This window comes from Leucopleurus acutus, assembly GCF_964270905.1.
Source record: "Leucopleurus acutus genome assembly, chromosome: 18".
NCBI lineage: Eukaryota > Metazoa > Chordata > Mammalia > Artiodactyla > Delphinidae > Leucopleurus > Leucopleurus acutus.
Window position 1 is genome coordinate 76576795 of NC_139160.1, and position 20856 is coordinate 76597650.

The 20856-nt window shown below is 50.7% G+C and overlaps 2 protein-coding genes across 6 annotated transcripts in view; one reads left to right on the forward strand and one right to left on the reverse strand.

The window, feature by feature from the left end:
* CARS2 (cysteinyl-tRNA synthetase 2, mitochondrial) overlaps positions 1 to 12349 on the reverse strand; it is a gene marked incomplete at its 5' end in the record, with an annotated part of 38887 nt that extends 26538 nt beyond the window's left edge. The window contains 3 exons of one of the 2 annotated variants that reach the window (XM_082859373.1): positions 4963 to 5080; positions 8675 to 8725; positions 12252 to 12349. In XM_082859373.1, the coding sequence (XP_082715499.1) occupies positions 4963 to 5016 (54 nt within the window). Of the gene's footprint in view, positions 1 to 4962; positions 5081 to 8674; positions 8726 to 9064; positions 9283 to 12251 lie in introns of those variants that run through there. The other variant, XM_082859372.1, reaches the window with a different exon arrangement.
* A 1709-nt stretch (positions 12350 to 14058) lies between these two features.
* ING1 (inhibitor of growth family member 1) lies at positions 14059 to 19332 on the forward strand (the record flags this gene model as incomplete). Of its 4 annotated transcripts, XM_082859210.1 has the most annotated exons (3): positions 16286 to 16313; positions 16978 to 17082; positions 18394 to 19332. In XM_082859210.1, the coding sequence occupies one exon, from the start codon at positions 18540 to 18542 to the stop codon at positions 19092 to 19094; it is 555 nt and encodes a 184-aa protein (XP_082715336.1). In that variant the 3' UTR covers positions 19095 to 19332. The 4 variants fall into 4 exon arrangements, with proteins under 4 accessions (XP_082715335.1, XP_082715338.1, XP_082715337.1 ...); XM_082859209.1 differs by lacking the exons at positions 16286 to 16313; positions 16978 to 17082 and adding an exon at positions 14059 to 14239; XM_082859212.1 differs by lacking the exons at positions 16286 to 16313; positions 16978 to 17082 and adding an exon at positions 15714 to 15864.
* Positions 19333 to 20856: the final 1524 nt, after the last annotated feature.

Consider the following 20856-nt stretch of genomic DNA (forward strand, 5'->3'; position numbering starts at 1 on the left):
CTGTGTAATAAGTACTGAAACGCTCAGGTGTCAAAACTTAAAACACTCTCTACGCTTAGGATCTTTAACCAATCCTACCGACTCACGTTCTAAGTAGCGCAAGTTCTTTATAAAGTAGCAAGCGACGACTCTCCGCGGGGGCCCTCTGTAGCCCCACTCCTCCTGCGCTCCCGGACGCCCAGCCCCTCCCTCCCCAGGCGCCCGGCCTTCACCCCGCGGCTGACACTCCCCTAACCCCCCGCGCACCCCATCTTTCCCCTCCGGCGCCCACCCGCCAAGCCCCCGCCACGGCTGGACAGCTCCACCTCCGACTCCGAAGACTCACAGCCAGCCCCAAAGCGCCCAGTGCGGGGACACGGCTGCGCAGCCTCTCGTCCCGGCTGGGCGTGAAGACAGGTGAAAGGCCGACCTGGGCGCCCTCCTTCTTGAGCAGCCTGCACCTCCAGACGCCGGCCTGGCCCTGCCGCGGGCTTCCTGCAGGCTACTCACCCATCTGCCACGCCAGGTCACAGGCTTCTATCCTTTCCGTCCTACCCCCGGCCAGCGAGGCGAGGCTCCAGCGTCCACCCTGCTCTGCGTCTCGAGACCGACCTTCCCACCAAGCGTCCCGGACCCTCTTCGGCTCCCGCCCGGATTCCAGCAGATTCCAGAAGGACGTCGCACGCCTGCCCCCCGCCTTCCCCTTGGTCTGTCCTCACCGTGGACGATAGGACACTCCTTCCTGCATCGTGTTCGCTCAAAAACCACTCTAGGACCCTAGGGCTGCCACCCCAGCAGGTGGCTGCGCACAAACTGAAGTCAGACGGTCCTGGGCAAACGGCTCCGGTGGCAGGGCAGAGGGACAGCGACAGCAGCGCACGGTGCCTGGCGGCCGGGGCTGGGGCCCCGCCCCTGCGGCCCCAAGCCGCCCGCCCCCTTCCCGCCCCCGTCTCCCCCTCCCTCACAGGTCCCCACGAAGGGGCAGCTCCCACGTCAGCACCTCGTGACCTCGCCTCTAGGCTCCGGTGGTGGACCAGGGTGGACACCTGACCGCAGGGACACCGGACACAGGCGGGGGATTTGGAGACCAGGCAGACGGAATCAGGCCAGGGCTCGAACTAAACCGTCAGAGAACCAGGGATGGGATGATGAACCACCAGCGCTAGCACCACCTGATCTTCACCTCCAGCCCTGCAGTGGCTCCTTTCTGGTACCAAACGTGGTGTGTCTTTTCCAATGCCAACCACTTCTCCGACCCTCTGACTCCAGCTGAAAGTCAATCCTATTCGTTTTGTTTGTTTTTTTAATAAATTTACTTTATTTTATTGTTATTGATCTTTGGCTGCATTGGGTCTTTTTTGCTGCGCACAGGCTTTCTCTAGTTGCAGCAAGCGGAGGCTACTCTTCCTTGCGATGTGCGGGCTTCTCATCACGGTGGCGTCTCTTGATGCAGAGCACAGGCTCTAGGCACGCGGGCTTCAGTAGTTGTGGCTCGCAGTCTCAGTAGTTGTGGCTCGCAGGCTCTAGAGCACAGACTCAGTAGTTGTGGCGCACGGGCTTAGCTGCTCCGCGGCATGTGGGATCTTCCCGGACCAGGGCTCGAACCCGTGTCCCCTGCACTGGCAGGCGGATTCTTAACCACCGCGCCACCAGGGAAGCCCCGTCAATCCTATTCTGACACCAGCTCCTGGGGTCAGCATAGACCCTGCAAGTTAAGGGCTCAGTCCCACAGGACTGCCCCACTCAGACACCTGCAGCAGTGGGGTCCCCAGGCCACCAACTAGAAATTTGGGGGTTTGATGAAACAAGTCACAGAACTCAGGAGAGCACTCCACTTCCCATTATCAGTTTATATAAAGGACACAACTCAGCAGCAGCCCCGTGGACAAGACACGCGGGACGAGGTTGCGCAGGGGGGGCGTACATGCCCTCGGGGGGCCAGGCGGGCGCCACCTCCCAGCGCCTCCATGTCCAGCAACCGGGAAGCTCCAGAGCCCATCGTCGGGGGGTTTTATGGAGGCTCTATCCTTGGGAAGGTTGATTAAATCCCTGGCCATCGGCGATCAGCGCAATCTCCAGCCCCTCTCCCCCGCCAGGAGGTAGGCAGGGGTGGAGGGATGCAGGTGGGAGTGAAAGTTCCAGCTCAACTCATGGCTGGTCTTTCTGGCACCAGCCCCCATGCCAACGCCATCTAGAGGCCCCAGCCACTGGTCATCCCATTAGCTCACAGAAGACACTATCACTCCAGCTGTGGACCAGGAACCACGACAAAGACTGCATGCGTATTTTTATTTCAACACAGCCCTGAGCTGACCTTCAGACTGGTTTGGGTTTCCTCCAATACCTCAAACTCCCTCTCTCTCCACTCACGAAGCACGCACCCTCCCCCAGTGCAGGGCACCCACCGAGCCCTCCTGAGGCCCTTGTCCCTGGTCGCATCCCCCCGCCCCAGAGCGGGCCGTTCCCACTGCACCGAGCTGGTCCCGTGCTGGCAGGTCCCAGGGTCTACGGAACAAAGCCCAACTCCCAGGGCATCGTCCAGGCCGGGACGCCCCTCCCCCCCCCAGCTTCGCCAGCTGGCACCGCCCGCCCCACGTGCCAGGGATCCTGCAGGATTGGCTTCCACGCAGGACACGCTCTCCCCTCCACCCAGAATGTCTCGCTCTTCACGTGCCAGTCCCTTCCTAACGCTTAACATCCCGCGGGGGCGAACCTCCTCCGATAAGTCATTTCTGAATTCCGGAAAGGCGCAGTGATCCTCTTTGCACCCCACCCCCAATCTGGGCTTACAAAATAAACTAAGACACACACAGAGCATCCGTCTGAGGGTCCGTCTGCCTCGCCGGACACAAGGTCCGGAGGCCAGGAACTGTCTGTCTGACCTCTGTCCACACAAAGCCTCTGTCCCAGGCCTGAGCCTGGACACGGATGGTCAATGAAGTTCAGGGACAGTCCTGGAAACGGAAGTCGAGTCCACTGTAAGGGAACACGACACACTGACTGAACTATCCAGACTAAGTAAAAATGGGGAACGCTGCTGTGCCAAAGACGTGAGGAAATACGTCTAAAGTTGGAACCCATTTTCGGCGCTGCTGGTAACCTCTCTCTGAAATGGTCCAACTCCAAGAAGGGTGACAAATCGTATCAGATAAACTGCTCATCATTTGACCTAGTAATTCCACCTTGGGAAAAATATTTAAGCAACCAAAACAGAGGGGGAGAAAAAGAAATTCACTGCAGCACGATTTTTAACACCTAGAAACAATAAAAACAGTCAAGGATGGGGAGGTCCAGAGGAATCTCTGAGTAGCCCCCAACGGTGGAATGCTGTCTAGTTATTAAAAAGGCAAATCGGTAGGAAATAGGAAGATGGGAAATAAATAAATAAATAAATAACAAATAAATAAATAAATAAATAAATAAATAAATAACAAATAAATAAATAAATAAATAAATAACAAATAAATAAATAAATAAATAACAAATAAATAAATAAATAAATCTGAGAGAAAATAACAGAATATGGGAGGAATGCAAGAGTCCAAAAATAAGGATGGTAGTAAGTACAATGTCTGTGTGACGGAAGGTTGTAAGACTATTTAAAAATGTTTAAGAATACTTAATGTGAAAAAACACTCAAAATGCAATAAGTGAAAAAAGTAGGTTACGAACAATATAAAGTATAAACTCGTTTTCTAAAAAAACACTATATAAATATATATTCATATATTTTTAAAATTACAGGATGTAAGGCACTCCATGTAGGTTTTCTGTAAATTAGATAATCTAACAATTTTTTATAGATCGTTAGAGATAACTGTTACAGATATACATAATTGTTATAGAGTTGCTAATCATAAAAAGCAGAAGAGGTGAACCTTTGAAAGTAGACTTTTAAAAATATAACTATAGGGGGTTTCCCTGGTGGCACAGTGGTTAAGAATCCGCCTGCCAATGCAGGGGACACGGGTTTAAGCCCTGGTCCAGGAAGATCCCACATGCCGCGGAGCAACTAAGCCCGTGCGCCACAACTACTGAGCCCGCACGTCTAGAGCCCGTGCTCCGCAACAAGAGAAGCCACTGCAATGGGAAACCCACGCACCGCAACAAAGAGTAGCCCCCCACTCGCCGCAACTAAAGAAAGCCTGCATGCAGCAACGAAGACCCAACACAGCCAAGAATAAATAAAATAATAAATAAATTTATTTAAAAATATATATATATATATATATGTATATATACATACACATATATAAAACTATAGGGAATTCCCTGGCAGTCCCATGGTTAGGACTCCGTGCTCCCAATGCCGGGGGCCCAGGTTCGATCCCCGGTCAGGGAATTAGATCCCGCATGCGTGCCGCAACTAAGAGTCTGCATGCCGCAACTGAGACCCAGTGCAGCCAAAATAAATAAATAAATAATAAATAAAAATAGAACTACAGGGACTTCCCTGGCGGTCCAGTGGTTAGGACTCTGTGTTCTCACCGCCGAGGGCCCAGGTTCAATCCCTGGTCGGGGAACTAAGATCCCAGAAGCCACGTGGCATGGCCAAAAAACTAAATAAAATTTTTAAAAATAAAAAATATAACTATTTAATCCCTGTGTTAGAATTTACCCCCAAGACTTCCTCTAAATGCTGAATGAGATATAAGAGAAGCACCCTGTTCACTTAACAAATGAGAAAATTAAACCTCCTATGAGCTAAATTTCCCTAGGCCCAAAATGGCCTTTTGACTTTCCTCTGTAAAAGGGAGTGAGGTATTTACCCTGGAGGCTGCGGGGGCAGGGAAGGGCCTGCATTCAGGCCGGGAAGCCTCCAAGGAACGAGACGATTCAGGAAGATAACCTGTCACAGTATCCTCGCAGGGCCACGTGTGGACAGTAAGGCCTGAAGAGTCTTGTGAAGTGCGAATAAGAAGTATCAAATGGGGGTTAGAAGACTAATCAGTCAAAGCACTAATCAAGGGAATCCACACTTACCTCGTTGGCTCTTTTGATTATTTTATCATCCACGTCTGTAATTCCCATCACCATGATGATGTTGCACCCAAAAACCCGGGTCAGGATCCTTCGAATTATATCAAATCTAACGTATGAGCTGAAAGAAAAAAACGTTAGGGCATCTTTAAAACCGAAAGTCGACACTGTGACCTTCAAAAGCGTGCCGTACATTTAGTGATGCCGCACGTTGAGTGGGAGTGTGTGATATCAAGGACAGTTCCAAGGACAGCTGAGAAAAGGAAAAGCCTTTTACTGACTGGCCCATGTGGGTCTGCATGAGAAACTGACAAAGGTGCTGCCTCAATTTCAGGACACCACATTAGCATTTTTAACTTTACAGACGTTGGGTTTATATCTATTCAACTGTATAAAAAATTCACTTGTGATGCAAGTTCAGGAGGTGGTAAAGATACTGAGAGCTTTCACCATCCTTGTTCGTGTTCTAGAATAACTAATGTTTCACCGTGACAAGAGACAGAAGCAAATAATGACAAATCAGGACAGGGACAATCCCATCAAAGCTGGATAAGATCATTCCTAAGAAACGTGCACACAACTGTGGAATACAGAAACACCAGCTTATGGACAGACTGCACAGGGGTAATTCAGACTTGTGAAAGCAAAAGGGTTTAAATCTAATATCCATTTAAAATCTCAAGAAACTAGTTTCCCATGAAAACAACCTTAAAACTCAGGGTCAGCTAATCTCATGCTCATCTCTGTCATCCACAGGGCCTAAAGTTGAGCTCATAAAATCATTTTCCCGCGAAAATGAGCCTCATTACTGTATCCCTTGAACTCCCAACACCCACCCGCCCCGAAGAGAGCTGAGGCCAAATTCCAGGGACAAGCATCTCCAAAGCTCCTTCTCAAGGAGCTAAAAGGTTAAATATCCTTTGAAGCCTCAGACTGCTTATTTATGAACTGGGCAAAATTCCACTATGTCATAGGGCTGCTGTACATGATCTTGGTGCCTGTGCAGCAGGAATTCCAGCTAATTCTTACTATAATTATCATCAGTGTATCCCTCTTTGTCGAGTCAGGAAAACTCTACAAGAAATGAGATTTAAGAGAAAAAGCTAACAGGAACCTAAAACAGAGTGAAAAAAGAGTCGAATCACACGCGCAGCCCAGAGGCCCTTGGGGGCTGCGGGTCCCTGACACCTGCATGGGGCTGCTCCCCCGCGCCTCCACAAGCACCGTGGGTACCCTGAAAGCCCACGTGCAGGGCCAGCTCCCCTGGCTGAGGCCGCACGCCTAGCGGGGAACCTGGGCTCGGCAGACACCCGCCTCCCCCTCAGCTCAGCACTTCCCAGCCAGGGGACCTGTCCCCATTTACACTCTGGGGATGAGAGCACCATCACCTGGTGCGGTCAGAGGATATCACTGGCTGGGGTTTGCGCAGCGTTTAGAATGGCACGTAGCAAGAGCTGTGTCTGTTAAGTGTCTGTCTCTTTTTTTTTTTTTTGCTGTACGCGGGCCTCTCACTGTCGTGGCCTCTCCCGTTGCGGTGCACAGGCTCCGGACGCACAGGCTCAGCGGCCATGGCTCACGGGCCCAGCCGCTCCGCGGGATGTGGGATCTTCCCGGACCGGGGCACGAACCCGTGTCCCCTACATCGGCAGGCGGACTCTCAACCACTGCACCACCAGGGAAGCCCAAGTGTCTGTCTCTTTAACACAAAGGCTGGCAGGGCGAGCCGGGAGGAGAGTGTGGAGACAGGAACCTGGAGAGTGAGTAGGGACAGACCTGCGGAAGGACACGGTCCTGGGCTTTGGGATTTTAAACTTTACTTAAGAGCAGTGGACCGTGCCTGATGGTGCCTGACCATCCCTGACCATCCCTGCCCCCAAGATTACAACCTCTTGAGAAATCTTGTAGCACTTAGGGTTCTACCTCGCAGGGACACCCCAAATTGAGGACTCTCCCTGATGACGCGCCGCTGAGATGCCCAGAGTGGTATCCTCAAGGGGGGCCTGGGCGAGGGAGTCGGACAGGAGGCTTCTGGGATGTTGATGACGTTCTGTTTCTCAGTCTAAGAGCCATGAACATGGTCTTGGCCGTACACTGAAGATCTGTACTCTTTTCCGTATTTGTAAGGACAGATACAAATTACAAATGAAAGGCCTGATTCTGCTAGTTGGAAATAAGGGAGAGGCTCTGCCCTACTCCCCCTTTCTTTCAGGATTTCTTCCTCAGCCCTTTTAAAATGTACCTAAGTGCTTCTAATGGCTAAACAAGCCTCTGTCAGTCTCATAACTCAGGAAAGTTTCAAGGACCTGGGAGCCTTCACTTTGAAATGAAGTTACCAAGAATGTTCACCACCCGATGGGAGGGGCCTAACCTGTGCCCGAATCCATGCTACAGACCTGCCTGAACCAGAGAGCTGGGCCCACTCAGCTCACACAAGACTGCAAGTCCCTTCTGTCTCTGCAATCCTTTCAGCGAGCTGCCTGTGCGTCCCATTCTGGTTTAATTCTTATTCGATAGTAACATTGTTTTCTTTCTCTTTTGCCTTTGTGGAGAGGTTTTCCAGGGTGGGAGATACAATAACCTGTACTGTTTTCAATATTTCCCCCAATATATTTAATACTTCAAAAAAGAGATCAAAATATGCTTTTTATAATTAACAGTTAAGTTAGCCCAAAGTGAAGGAAAAAAAGACTCCTAGACTATTTACTTTGTTATAACACACACAAAATGTTCAGATCTTGCTGGGTGATATATAAAGTTTTGAAAAACGTACTGAATAAAGGTGACTTTTAATCTGGATCTGAACAATAACAAGTTTAAAAGATGCACGAGAGAAAACATGAGGAAAAGCAGCAACTTCAACAAATGCAGAAGGCAGCACATTACCAGGTGGAGACAAGGGGCACATGGAGGTCAGAGCCCCAGGGTCCACCCCTGCTCTCACACTTCCTAACATGTGACCTCCCTCAAGAACTAACGTGTTACCTATCCTCAAGAACTGGGGAGCCTTCACCACACTTTCCACCTCAGGGACTGGGGTAAGCAGCACTTTATGGGAGTTATTTCATAAAATTGTGAAGATTCAAAAGATGGATACTATTATCCCCACCTCAAAGATGAAGAAACCAGGACTCAAAGTAATAAAGTGGGGGACTTCCCTGGTGGTCCAGTGAGTAAGACTCCGCACTCCCAATGCAGGGGGCCCGGCTTCGATCCCTGGTCCGGGAACTAGATCCCACATGCATGCCGCAACGAAGAAGTCCGCATGTTGCAACTAAAAAAGATCTCACGTGCCGCAACTAAGACCCGGCGCAGCCAAAATAAATAAATGAATAATAAATACATATTTTTTAAAAAACAAAGTAATAAAGTGGCCTGTCCAAAGCTGGGAAGTAAATAAGTGATGGGGGCCAGAAATAACTCCTGACCAGCTGATTCAAGGGCCCTTGGAAAGGCTTCATCTCACTACCCAACAAGAAGCATCTCATTCCAAAACAGGTCCTTCTTCACTGCTCCTCACTGCCTCCCTGACCTTCCTCACCTGTGAAATGGGACCAAGCGAGACTGTGACATGTATGCTTCCCACGATACCTGCAATACAGTAATTATTCAGCATTCTCAAGTTGCCACTTGAGGGATGGCAAAAACATGCAAAGGCTTTTTCTTTCCAAAATAAATGGTGCCTAAAAGTGTGAAAATTCAACCTCAGGACACTCACCAAGCATGACCCAGGTGTGCATGATCGTAGACAGTTGGTCCACAGCTATACCTAGGAACAGAGTTAAAATCCACCATGTGAAACATATTTGCAAGAAAAGGCACCCCACTCTCATTTATGATCATCATATAATCATGCCTTTTTTGAAAAGTAACCACTTTGGGGGAATGCATAGCCGGGGCTGTATTACACTTGAATCGCTAAATGCACAGCCGAACCTGTGAATCACTATGACTTTAAACATGCTTTTATCACTTATTAAATGCTTCCACCTGAGAACCCAATCCCGCTTTCCATGCAGAGGCCCCGCCTCCGAATACGCTGGGTCCACAGCCCTTCCCTCCCTACCGCCCGCAGCACCCCACCCCACCCCCAATCCCCGGGGGCTACCAGGAGGCGGTGTCCGCGCTGCTCACGATCAAGGGGTCTTTCCTCTTGGTGAGGCTGTTGTACACTGTGACGCCCGTGTCGTAGCCCGCAGGCTGCAGCCAGCCCTGCCCGCGCGCCCCCGACGCCGCCCGCCCCTGCCGCGGCCGCGGCCCCGGCCCCAGGCCCAGCGCGGCCCGGAACAGCGAGGAACCCACGGGGACCCCGCGCGTCCGCAGCATGGCCGCCCCGCGAGCCGGGCGCAGATACTCGCCAGCCTCACCCACTCCGGGAGGGGCCACCACGCCCCGCCCATACGGAAGGGGCCCGGTCACGCCCCGCCTACCCCGGAAGAGGCGGTCGGAAAGAGGCCGCCCCGCCTCCCTCGGGCTGTCCGGAGCCCGCTGCGGCGCAGGGGGAGGGGCAGTGCCTCAGGGTGGGGGAGGGGAGCGGCAGGCTAGGGTGGTGTCCCCGCTCCGGGCCGCGCGCGGGCCGAGGCGTTCCGCCTTTCTCAGCACGGGACTGAGCAGAGCCGGTGCAACCCGGGCCTGGGGACGGGCCCACGCGCGGTCGGGCCCGGTTCACGGGGCGGGCACCAGCTGCCGGCTCCTCGCCTGCTGGCGAAGCACGTCTGCACCCCTGCGCAGCACACAGAGCACGTCTGCACCCCAGCGCACACACTCTGTCTCCGCATGAAAGAGCGAAGCTAGGACACCACCCATTCATCAAGTACGCGTAGTAGGAAATGTCTGCCTGAGATTCATTTTAAGATTAAAACTTATGTCATCTCGTCTCTTGAGAACAAAAACATTCTGAATTGCGGTTTCAACGGGACTTTTTAAAGGTGGATTCTCTTTAAGTTACTTTCAAATTATCTCGACAAATGTGTCCCTATTGATATCTTCCAAAACCGTGTCAAAAAAAGAAAGAACGAAAGGATGAAAGAGAGAGAAAGGAAGGAAGAAAGAAAAAGAAAGAAGGAAAGAAAGAGAAAAAGAAAGGAAAGGAAAAAAGAAAAAAAAAATCCCCTTTGCTTTTGCAGTCCTCAAAACAGCACATAAGTTCCCCAGTTCTTTCTTGGGCTTGTTTTGGTCGTTCTATAGAAAGGCAAGTGCTTAACTAGAGACAAACAATTATCTTCCTAGAGCACTTAAACTTTTCCCCAAGATCCCTGGAGTCCAGCTCTGCAGCTAAAAGGTAGTCTAACGTGAATTGTGTTCTAAGGCATGCATGATGCTAAAATGTTAGAATCTGTCGTTCAGAATTAGGAGACCTCCACATCAGTGCTAAGCACACACTCCCCAAATACTCACAGTTCTGCTGGTGCATTACCCAATCCCTGAGTACTTCAGATTGCAAGTTCTTTTGAACACTCTCACTGTACCCACCAACAAATTCAGAAAAGGATTGCAGAATCAATCTCTGATGAAATCCACCTGTTGTGCAGGTGTGAGAACATCTGAGCAGTAAAACATCTGATAGAGAAAGCTCTGACCCAGATATTAGATAGGCCAGTAAAATAAGAAAATGAACAAAAGGCTTGACTGCAATCTGTGAGAATATGCGGAATTCAAGGAAAAAGCTAGAAGTTTTGAAAACAGATTTAGTAAGACAACACCAAACCCCGCACATGAATCTGGATAGCTGGCATGTTTTAATTGGCCATAGGACATCATGATTTTAAACTAACAGTGGTATCTTGTCCTCTGGAAATTGGTCCCGTAAGGTGCTCAGCCCTTGGCAGGCAGCAATGCTACCTTAAGTCTTCTGGGAATCTTCAAACAGTGATAAACATACCCATTATTTAATGATGCTTAAAAGCATGACTCCTCTTGCAGGTTCAATATTAAAGTGACTGGGAAGATATATTAGCACATACACCAAAAGAGTGCGTGAGCGTTGAGGTGACCCCTCCTAGTCTAGGTCAGAGCAAAGTATATTAAAATTAATAATTCCAAAATATCACGAATGCCATTTCTTAGTCCTTCATGACAACAGCAAAAAAAAACAATGTAGTTCTCAGCATTACATTTTCTTTCAAAGCAAAATTTGTAAATCGAAAGTAGATAAGACAGCACATATTGTTTAGGGCAATTCAAGTTTGAGATGAATGTGTTAGGATTCATATTTTAAGCACCTCAAAACATAAAGAATTGTATGTTCATCTCTTTTACTCCCATAGGTTTCAGCATCTCCAGTTAAACTAGAAATATAACCTTAGAAAAGAGAATTTAATAACTATTTATGAAACACACTCCAAAGAATAAAATTGAAACAACCAAAATTCTTCAATCTATCCTCAAAATTAAACACTTTTCTTTAGTGGCATATCTAAAATGCGTGGTCACAGTCATGCCTTAGCTATTGGTCTTCTAACCTTATCCAGAAAACGGTAAAGTCATTGGCATACACTTTAAGAGCTTTGTAAAGCTAATCAAATATTTTCGGACTTTTTAGCCCAAGGGATAAATTAAATGTCTTATAGACATTTTCCACCACTGCTTCCCTACTGCATAGAACAGCAGCTAGCACATGCTAGGTGCTTATTAAATATTTCTTGTTGAATGAATAAGTTTTTTTGTTTAACGTGTCTGTGAAGTCCATGAAAACATGAAGAATCATTATTGGGATGACATCGTGATTAAAAAACAAACAAGAAAACTCTGGCTTGCTTATCACTGGAAGGGGTAAATTGTTCCTCACCTTTATTCTTAAATCAAGATAAACACTACTCATTTTAGAGCCGATGAAGGCAAGGATTAAAAGAACCTATCTCTTTCTTGCAACTGTACTTTAAAATTACTTATATGTTTTTTTTCTTATTCAACGTTTACTCTCTATCCCATATAATGTCTCCGTTTCCACATAACGTCATAGTATTAAAGTCTTTTGTGCAGGCTAGTGGCCAGTAAATGAAACTTAACTCATCATTTGCTTTAAACTGGGCCAAAACTGGAAAAATGCGAATCGCTAAGTAAAATAACAACCATTTTCCTGAATATCGAAGTGAACGTTCTCCTGATGTGAGGGTGGGTTTAGGGGGCTGAGAGTAAAGATCAAACCCGTTTACTTCAAAGTGTAAGTATTATTCGTCGTTTATCACCGCATCAACGATCCAATGTGAACAACTCATTTCGAAAGACAAACAGCTCCATTTAGTCTCGTCTGCGCTCCGCAGATCGCTGGAATGAGCACCGCTGCAGATAATTACCTATTTTATAAACACTGGATTGGTCTGCAATGCTACTGGGTTACAAAGAGTAACTTAAAACTTCCCGGCGGTCGTGGTTGTCACAACACTGCTTCTCCGGAGACTCGGAGCTCCAACCAGAACGTGCCGAACCTCAGAGCATCGCTCACCGACCAAATGGAGCGTCCGCGGGGCAGGAGGGCACCCGGGAGCGAGGCCGAAACGCCCCATCCACGAGCCGAAGGGCGCGGCGCCGCCCAGTCGCGGAGCTGGTAGGGACGTCCGGAGGCTGCGGCCGAGCTACCTGACAGGGTTAGAGACCGCGACAGGACACCCGCCCCTTGGAAGAGAAGACGGCCAAACAGCTGAGCACAGCCGAAGCGGCCGAGCGCGCCACGCCGGGAACACCAGCCGTGGCGCAGGCCTGAGCCCAGAGGACAAAAGCTGGAGCCGTGGCCACGCCCGTGGGCGGGGCCTCTGCCGGAAGGGGCGGTTCTGAGCGCGGGCCCGTCGTCTAGGCAACGGGGCTCTTCCGAAAGTCCTAATCGAGGAGTTTAGGGCGGGGAGAGGAGCCATGGGGGGAGGGGAGGGGCCGAGCCAGCACAGGGAGAGACCCCCCAGGACCCCGGCAGGTGGAAACCTGACCCGCCCCGCTTTGGGTGGTCTTTCGAAATGGGGGCGCGGACTTAACGGATTCCAGGACACAGGCGGGAAGGAGTCGGGGTGGCGCGCCCTCTGCGGGGGCCCGGCGTGGGGAACGACTCCCCTCTCGAGCCCCTTTGTCACCAAGCCGCCCAACACTGGGCTCCGGCCGGCAACACAAAAGGAGGGCGGTGAGGACCGCGCAAGCGCGGGAGCCGCCGAGGCTGCTGGGAGTGGTGGTCCGACTGCCGAATGGTAGGTCTCCCGCGCGGGCAGGCTGCTGCCTGGGCCGCACCATTGCGCATGCGCCGTCGCTTCCGGCCTGCTCGGCCAGCCCTGTCCCTCCGCCCCCTGGAGGACGCGGGTTTCTAGTAGTAAGAGCCCGGGAGGAGGTATCCGTGCTCGCCCCGCCTTCTCTTCGTCCTGATTGGACTACTGAGGGAGAGCGGCAACTCGATTGGCTGTCGAGTTTGCCAGTCTGTTCCGAGCCTTACTTATTTCCCGCTGCAAGGCGGGCTTCGGAGAGTGAGGGGCTGAGCGTGGGGAGGGAGGTGGCAACCTGGGCTTGCGTTGGTGCCACTGCCGGGTCGGTTCCGGCCAGGTCTTGGGCGGGGCTACCTGCTGCCCGCGTCCCCCTGTGGGCGTGCAGTGCCGCCCGACGCGCTCCGCCTGCAAGTGCGAAACTCCTAGTAAAGTTTGCGCCTCGCCCGCTGCCCCTTGCCCTCGCGACCCCCGCCCGGGCAAAAGTGACAGACAAACCCACACCCCCGGGCGGCGGGGCTGGTGAGGGGCATGAATGCGGTGGGGGCGGGGCCCACGGGAAAGGGGGGGCGGAGGGGCCGGGGCGCATGCGCGGTGCTGGGGGCCGAATGTTTCCCAAGTGTTTGAAACTGGTATTTGGGTTTTCCACGTTGGACAAGTGCGGCGCGGCGGGCGGCGCGCGCCCCTTCCCGCGCTCGCTCGGCCCCGGCCCCGGCCCCTGCGCCGGGGTGCGCGCCCGCACGCCCGCCTGCGCCCGCCCCGCGCCTGAGGCCGCCGAGCGCCGGTCCGGCCCGCCAGGCGCCGGTCCCCGGGCCCAGGCAGCGCGGCTCGCAGATGTAGCGGCGCGGGGCCGGCCGGAGGGGGGGCGACGGCGGGCGGGAGCCTTGCATTTTGCAGCGCTGGGCTCCGAGGGGGCGGGGGCCGGAGGAAGCGGAAAGCCGCGCGGAGTCGCCGGGGACCTCGGTGAACCATGTTGAGCCCTGCCAACGGGGAGCAGATCCACCTGGTGAACTATGTGGAGGACTACCTGGACTCCATCGAGTCTCTGCCTTTCGATCTGCAGAGAAACGTCTCTCTGATGCGGGAGATCGACGCGAAATACCAAGGTACGGCGGGATGGATGGGCGGGGGCGGCTGCTCCATCCCCACCGGTCGCGGCGCGCCGCGGGGCTGCGGGCCGTCCTGCTCCCCTCCTGGAGAGCCGCGAGCCCGCGGCGGGGCCCTTGCTGGCAGAAACAAAAGGTCTGGAGCGTCTTTGATTTGCCAAGGTCCTTGTGCGCGAAGCCTGGACACGGAGGAGGAAGGAGGAACGAGAGGTCTCAACGCCAGGCTGCGCGAGCAAAGCGCTCTTTGTAGTGAAGTGACGAGGCGGGGTGCTGCGGGGGAGGGGGCGCAGGGGGCGCAGGCTACAGCGCCGAGGGAGGGATGTGCCGCGGTCGCTAGGCTGAGGGGCGCAGGGACGGTGCTGCGCGCAGGGCTGCTAGGAGGGCGCTGCGGACGAGGGGTCCCCGGCCCTGCTCGCTATCCCCGGAACCACCTTCACCCAGTCCCGAATCTGAGTGTTACATAAAGTCCGGGGTCCGTACCTCGCGTGGTGTAGCCCCCGTCGCCCCCGCCCAGCCCCCGGTGCTGGACACCGAGTGAGGGCCGACTTGAGAGGGGCGACGCGGCCGGGTGTAGTTCGCGGAGGGCCAGGGCTTTATTCCGTGTGTGCAGTGGGGAAGGGGAGGGCAGGGAAGGGAGGATGGGGCGAAGAAGTCGCCCATCTGTGCTGCGCTCGGGGGGCGCAGGCAAGTATTGTCGGCTTGGAGAGGAACATGGCAGGGGAGAGGACCTGTGGGTCGTTCTCTGCAGCCCCGGCTGCCCAGACTGCCGGAGAGAGACGGAGGGTTCGGGTCCACTGGGAATTGCTGGCTGTTGGGGAAACTTTCCTGCCTGGTCAGGCACGGCATTGGGGTCTGTATTTGGAACGTGGATAGTCACTCGGAGTTTACCCATGTTTACAGGACTGCGCAGCAGGCAAACGGAAGAGTGGGGGGAGGTGGGAAGCCAGGAAGCGCCCCACAGCGCCCCGAAAACTCCTGAGGGGAAGGCGCCCCTGCGCGCTCTACCGAAGGCTCGGCTTCGCAGCGACTTTTATAGGAGCCTTATTAGCATATTGCGAATGTTCCGCCTCGGCCTCCTGTAATTGGCCGTGGCATCTCCCATGGAATGTCCTTATCAGTCCGCTGCTGAACCATTGGTTGCTGGGCCGGATGAGGGCGGGCCTTGCGCAGTGACTGGCACGGGTCTCTGTTTCCGCTGCTTTCTTTTTTCTCTTTGGTAGAGGGGCGGGGAGGAGGGAGGAGGTCGAGTTGATTTGAATGTCTTCGGGTCTCTTGGCCTCCGCCGTCGCATTGGCCATTGGTGTAGCTAGGGCGGGCTGTGTTCTCTGGTCCTGCGTTGTGATTGGTGCCTCGCCTGGCCTCCGCCCTCCGGCCCGGCGATCCCCATAGGCAGTGGTTCCAGGGGCGGGGCGCGCCGCCGGCTGATCACCTCCCCATTGGCGGGGATCGGCTTGGCCCCGCCCCCACGGACGTGATGCTGGTCACTTCAGTCGCGGAGCAATGGCGGCGCCCGGGGGACAGGGCGAGGCCGGCAATCCTGGCTGCCGGGGCTGCCGAGGGCGCAGTCGGGCCTCCAGCCCGGGCCCCGAGGACCCGCGAGTGCGGCTGCGTGGAGCGGGGGCAGCGTGAGTGACCCGGGCCTGGTGGGTCGGTGACCCAGGACAGGGAGAGCCGGGCGGCCCCCGAGGGGGTCCCGTGTGCGTTGAGCTCTGAGGCGGCTCGGGTGCTGGAATGACTAAAGCGGAGAGTTAACGGGTTTCCCAGTCTTTGAGGAATTCGTCGTCACCGGCACTGTTCCTTAGCATTTCTAGGAAATCGCAAGGAGACGAAGAAGTTCATACTGAAAATTTTCGAGCGTCCACGTCAGTGTACCGTTGAGGTTGCTTTCTTACAGCTTTCCTTACTGTCTGACACCCTGTTTTACCGATTCAGAGCCGGAGTGTCTTCCGTCGAGTTAATACACGCTCAGTGCGTACTTGGCTCCTTCGGAGAAAATCGGTCCCACCCGCACGCTACCCGGCTCACGTGGAAGCCAGTGCCCTGAGTGAGCTGCAGAGCCTTAACATCCGTCATGGTAATAGTCGTAACTCATTTGGTTGGGACTTAGTACTGAGTGTTGAGATACGCAGCACAGTCTAATCTAAAAATTAAGGCTTTATTTTTAAAAGAACTCCTAGGTTGCAAGTCAAACTTTGGTTAACAGTATTTTCATAGTAATCATCAACTGGACATTAATTCATAAGGATGGATCGTAATTAGTTTACCAATGATATTTGAGGTTATTTTGAATTTAAAATATTTTTCAGCTACTTTTAAAGTATTATTTTTTAAATGCCTACGCACCAAGGAAGGCTTCATAAAGAACTTCAGCGCAATCCCTGTGTAAAACAAAAAAAACATTTCTAATAATTGGACAGATCCGTTTAAATTTGGCTGCAGTCTCACTTAATCCTTAGATTCTTTCCATGGTACCCTTGCTTTCCTATAGTGACGGTATGGAGCATTTTTAGAAAAAAGGGTCAGCAGCGGTTGGAGCTGATGAAGCTGAAGAAGCCAGGTGTGCTGACAGGATGCCGCCCTAGTTAGCACAGGGGTTCCTGTTTACAGATGTTTGTACTTCAGTGGCTTTGTTGATAAGAATGCTTCGCTTGGGGCATCGAAGAAATGTATGCTGTTGTGTAGGTAAAAGAATTATTTCTTGGTAATTTTGTAATGGGGTGTTTGTTTTTTCCCCACAGCGGGGCTTCACGTGGCTGTAAGCTTGCTTGTGATGTAAACGAAGCTGTGTGCTATGAAATTTTAAATTAGCAATATGATGGAATTGTTCTCTTTTCTATGAAATGGTAATTGTCTTTAGAAACTTGGTTACTAATTAAACCAAGTGATATAGTTTTGTAATGTGTAATCACTTAAAAAATAAATGGCAGAAACTCATATTTTAGCACCTGTGAAATAGAACTTGGATAAGTTGAGTAGAGCTGTTTATTTTCAGGAATAATTACTCCAAGAGCCCGTGAGACTATGGCATTCCTCCTTTCTGGTTGCAGACAGTCTGCATTGTTCCTCTGAGAAATGTCTTCAGCGCTATCTTCAGTTGAAGAATATATCCTGGAAAATAATATGTGCTTAAGTAGTGTTCGCCTAAGTTCATATGTTTGCTCTAGTGTGAGGTTTATGCCCTATAACTAATTGGATATAAGATCTGGAAGGGGTTATGTCACATTTTATACTCGTCCCACCCATATCCTCCCACAGCTTCCGAGTTGGGAGAGTTGAATTGCCTTATTTTAAGAGACTACAAAAGGTTTTCAGGAGAAAAATCTGATACTATTTAATTTAATGGTTACTGTTTAGGGAAAATAACTCTGGGAATTTCTATCTGTGTATTTAAGTAGATTCTTGGGAAGAATATTTACTTTCCTTATTTCAATCAGATTATCTAAAATCTGTTGTCTTCTATAGATATAGATGTTATTGTTTTAAGTAGTAAGTAAAATCTGCAACGTTTGTTTTAAAGCAAGGCTGGGTCGCCTGGCTTATTGTGACAAACCATTCTTGTTTTCAGTAATACACGGTAATGCAGAGATATTCCTGTATGTGCTGGGATGGAATGATGTGACCAATAAACTGAGGCCCTGGGTCACTATGTAGTATTTATGTACGTTCTCTAATTTAATCCGGTATTCTAGATGCCGGTGCGTTAAAATAGCTAAAATAACCACCTTTCAATTATTACAAAAATATTTGAATAAAAACAACGGAAATTTAGGACATAATCATTAATTTTATAGAAAATAAAGGTTTGGACCTCAGCACTTCACCTAAACTTGAACTTTCCCTGTAGCTGCCTGTCCAAGGAGTTTTCATTACCCAGTCTCTGAATGCACACAGAGTCCCTTGGGGAGCTTTGAGGGGCACTTTGATACATAGGAACTGTGTTGATGTTTGTATTTAGTTCTAGAGATTTTTTTCACCAGGAAAAAAAAAAAAAAGCCTGCCAGAGAGGCCTACAGGTTACAAGTTTTCGTGCTAGGAAGCCTTGGCATTGATCCTTTTTGTCCCTTAACAGTTACTTTTTTTGTAGATTAGAGAACCGAAAGAAAGCCTTGGTAGGGTTTACAGTGAGGGTGTAACGCTAATTTTTTCCTTTGCAGAAATCCTAAAGGAACTGGATGAGTATTACGAGAAGTTCAAGCGGGAGACGGACGGCACCCAGAGGAGGAGAGTGCTGCACTGCATTCAGAGGGCCCTGATTCGGAGCCAGGAGCTGGGCGACGAGAAGATCCAGATCGTGAGTCAGATGGTGGAGCTGGTGGAGAACCGGGCCAGGCAGGTGGACAGTCACGTGGAACTCTTTGAAGCACATCAAGAGGTCAGTGACACCACTGGCCACAGCAAAGCTGGCCAGGATAAGTCAAAAACTGAGACAGTCGCGCAGGCAGAAAAGCCTAACAGCAAGCGGTCCCGGCGACAGCGCAACAACGAGAATCGGGAAAACGCAGCTAATAATCACGACCACGATGACATCACCTCCGGAACGCCTAAGGAGAAGAAGGCGAAGGCCTCCAAGAAGAAGAAACGCTCCAAGGCCAAAGCCGAGAGGGAAGCATCCCCTGCAGACCTTCCCATTGATCCGAACGAGCCCACGTACTGTCTGTGCAATCAGGTCTCCTATGGAGAGATGATCGGCTGTGACAATGACGAGTGCCCCATCGAGTGGTTCCACTTCTCCTGCGTGGGGCTGAACCATAAACCCAAGGGCAAGTGGTACTGCCCCAAATGTCGAGGGGAGAACGAGAAGACCATGGACAAGGCCCTGGAGAAGTCCAAAAAGGAGCGGGCCTACAACAGGTAGTGGCGGGCCTGGCTGGACCGAGGCGAGCAGGGCGAGCCGTGTATTTATTGCATCGCCATCTGGACGGGCGCAGGGACTGCACGTGTAGCCTTCTGAAGACTGTTGGAAGAGGAGCTGTTCCTCTCGTGGGATGACCGGGGTTCTCTTTGCTTTTCCGTTGGTGCACATGTGTAACGAGAGAGTGGTCTGTGGATCAGCATTTTAGAAACTGCAAATATAGGTTTGAATTAAACACTCGAGTGGGTCTCTGGTTTCTGTTGTTTTTGTTGGCAGTCGGGGATGACTTGGAAGCAACCGAACGCATTAAATGTGGAAAGAAGAGATTTCATTTAGCTACTATTTTATTTTTTAAAAAATGTTATTACTTCACAAACAGATTTTTAAAAAGTTCGCCGAGTTGCTGAAAATATAGCCCATAGCAAATGTGTTTTGTGCCCTAATAGTGTATATCCATGTAACAGTTCAATAGAAAGGTTTAAAGTTTGAAAATCATTTTTTTAAAAAGCTAAATGGTTACATTTTACCTGACAAACGTTTTATATACTGGCCTGTTCCCCAAATGGCCATTTTTAATGGTTGGGTACATTTTTTTATTAAACCGAACAGGAGTGGTCCACTCCTGGAGCTTCAGATCACGCTTTTGCTATCACCAAATACTAGTGTAGCTGTCTTTAACTTACATAAGGTGTGCAACTGTGCATTTTCAAGTGAACTTGCACTCGCTGCATTATAGTCAGAAGTGCAGCCAGATGCCATGGTGTGCATGAGAGCCGTACAGACTTGACATCAAGAAATGAGTGCAACTTGGCCAGTTGTTCGTCTACCAGTATCTTTAATCTTGACATAAGTAAGTGGTAAATTTTTGTCTTAAACATGTGTCACCAGCAGCTTAGACAGAGCCTTAAGCAGAGTTTGCATTATTGCTCTCGCTTAATAATGAAGTAGAAGTTATCTAATTGCCGGCAAAAAATAAGTGTTAAAACAGAGCGTATGTTTAGAGCAGGGGTGGGGGTTACTGCCCACAGACCAAATGCAGCCCACCACCTGCTTCTGTATGGTGTGTGAGCCAGGAAGGATCTTAACATTGTTAAATGGTTAAAAAAAAAAAATCAACATGAGAATCCAATTTCGTGACATATGAAAATTATATGAAATTCAAGTTTTAGTGTCCGTAAATAAAGTTTATTGACACAGCCAGGCTCATTCACTAGCGCATTGTGTGTGGCCGCTTTGGTACAGCGTCAGAGTTGAGTGGTTGGGACACAGCCCATACAACCCACAAAGCTGAAATTATCTACTTTCTGGCCCAGTCAAAGAACTGTGCTGACCTCTGATTGAGACTGACTTGTTGCATGGTAATCGGTGCCCTCCACCGCCCACATATTGAAAGGGTCAATGGAATTTTTCTTTCTAAGCGATATATGGTTCACTTTAACCCTGTATTGGAGAGAACAGTTTCTCTCCGTAGTCTGCTGAGTCCCTGAAGCTACCACAAGGAAGAATCGAGGAACCACTGTAGCATCTGAGCACGTGTATGGCATGTGTTTAATACACGTAAAGCCATAAGTTGTTTTCTGATTGTTGACTTCGTTTGGTAAGCAATTAATGAGAACTTTTTTTGTGCCAGACATAACTCCCTAACTTTTACATTGAATTTCCAGTACAGAGGGCTGTTTGGTAGAGAAATGCACGTTGTAGTTGATCACACGTTAAAATGTGAACTGTTTGCCTATCAATACCTACAAATGGGCATTTGCTTTCC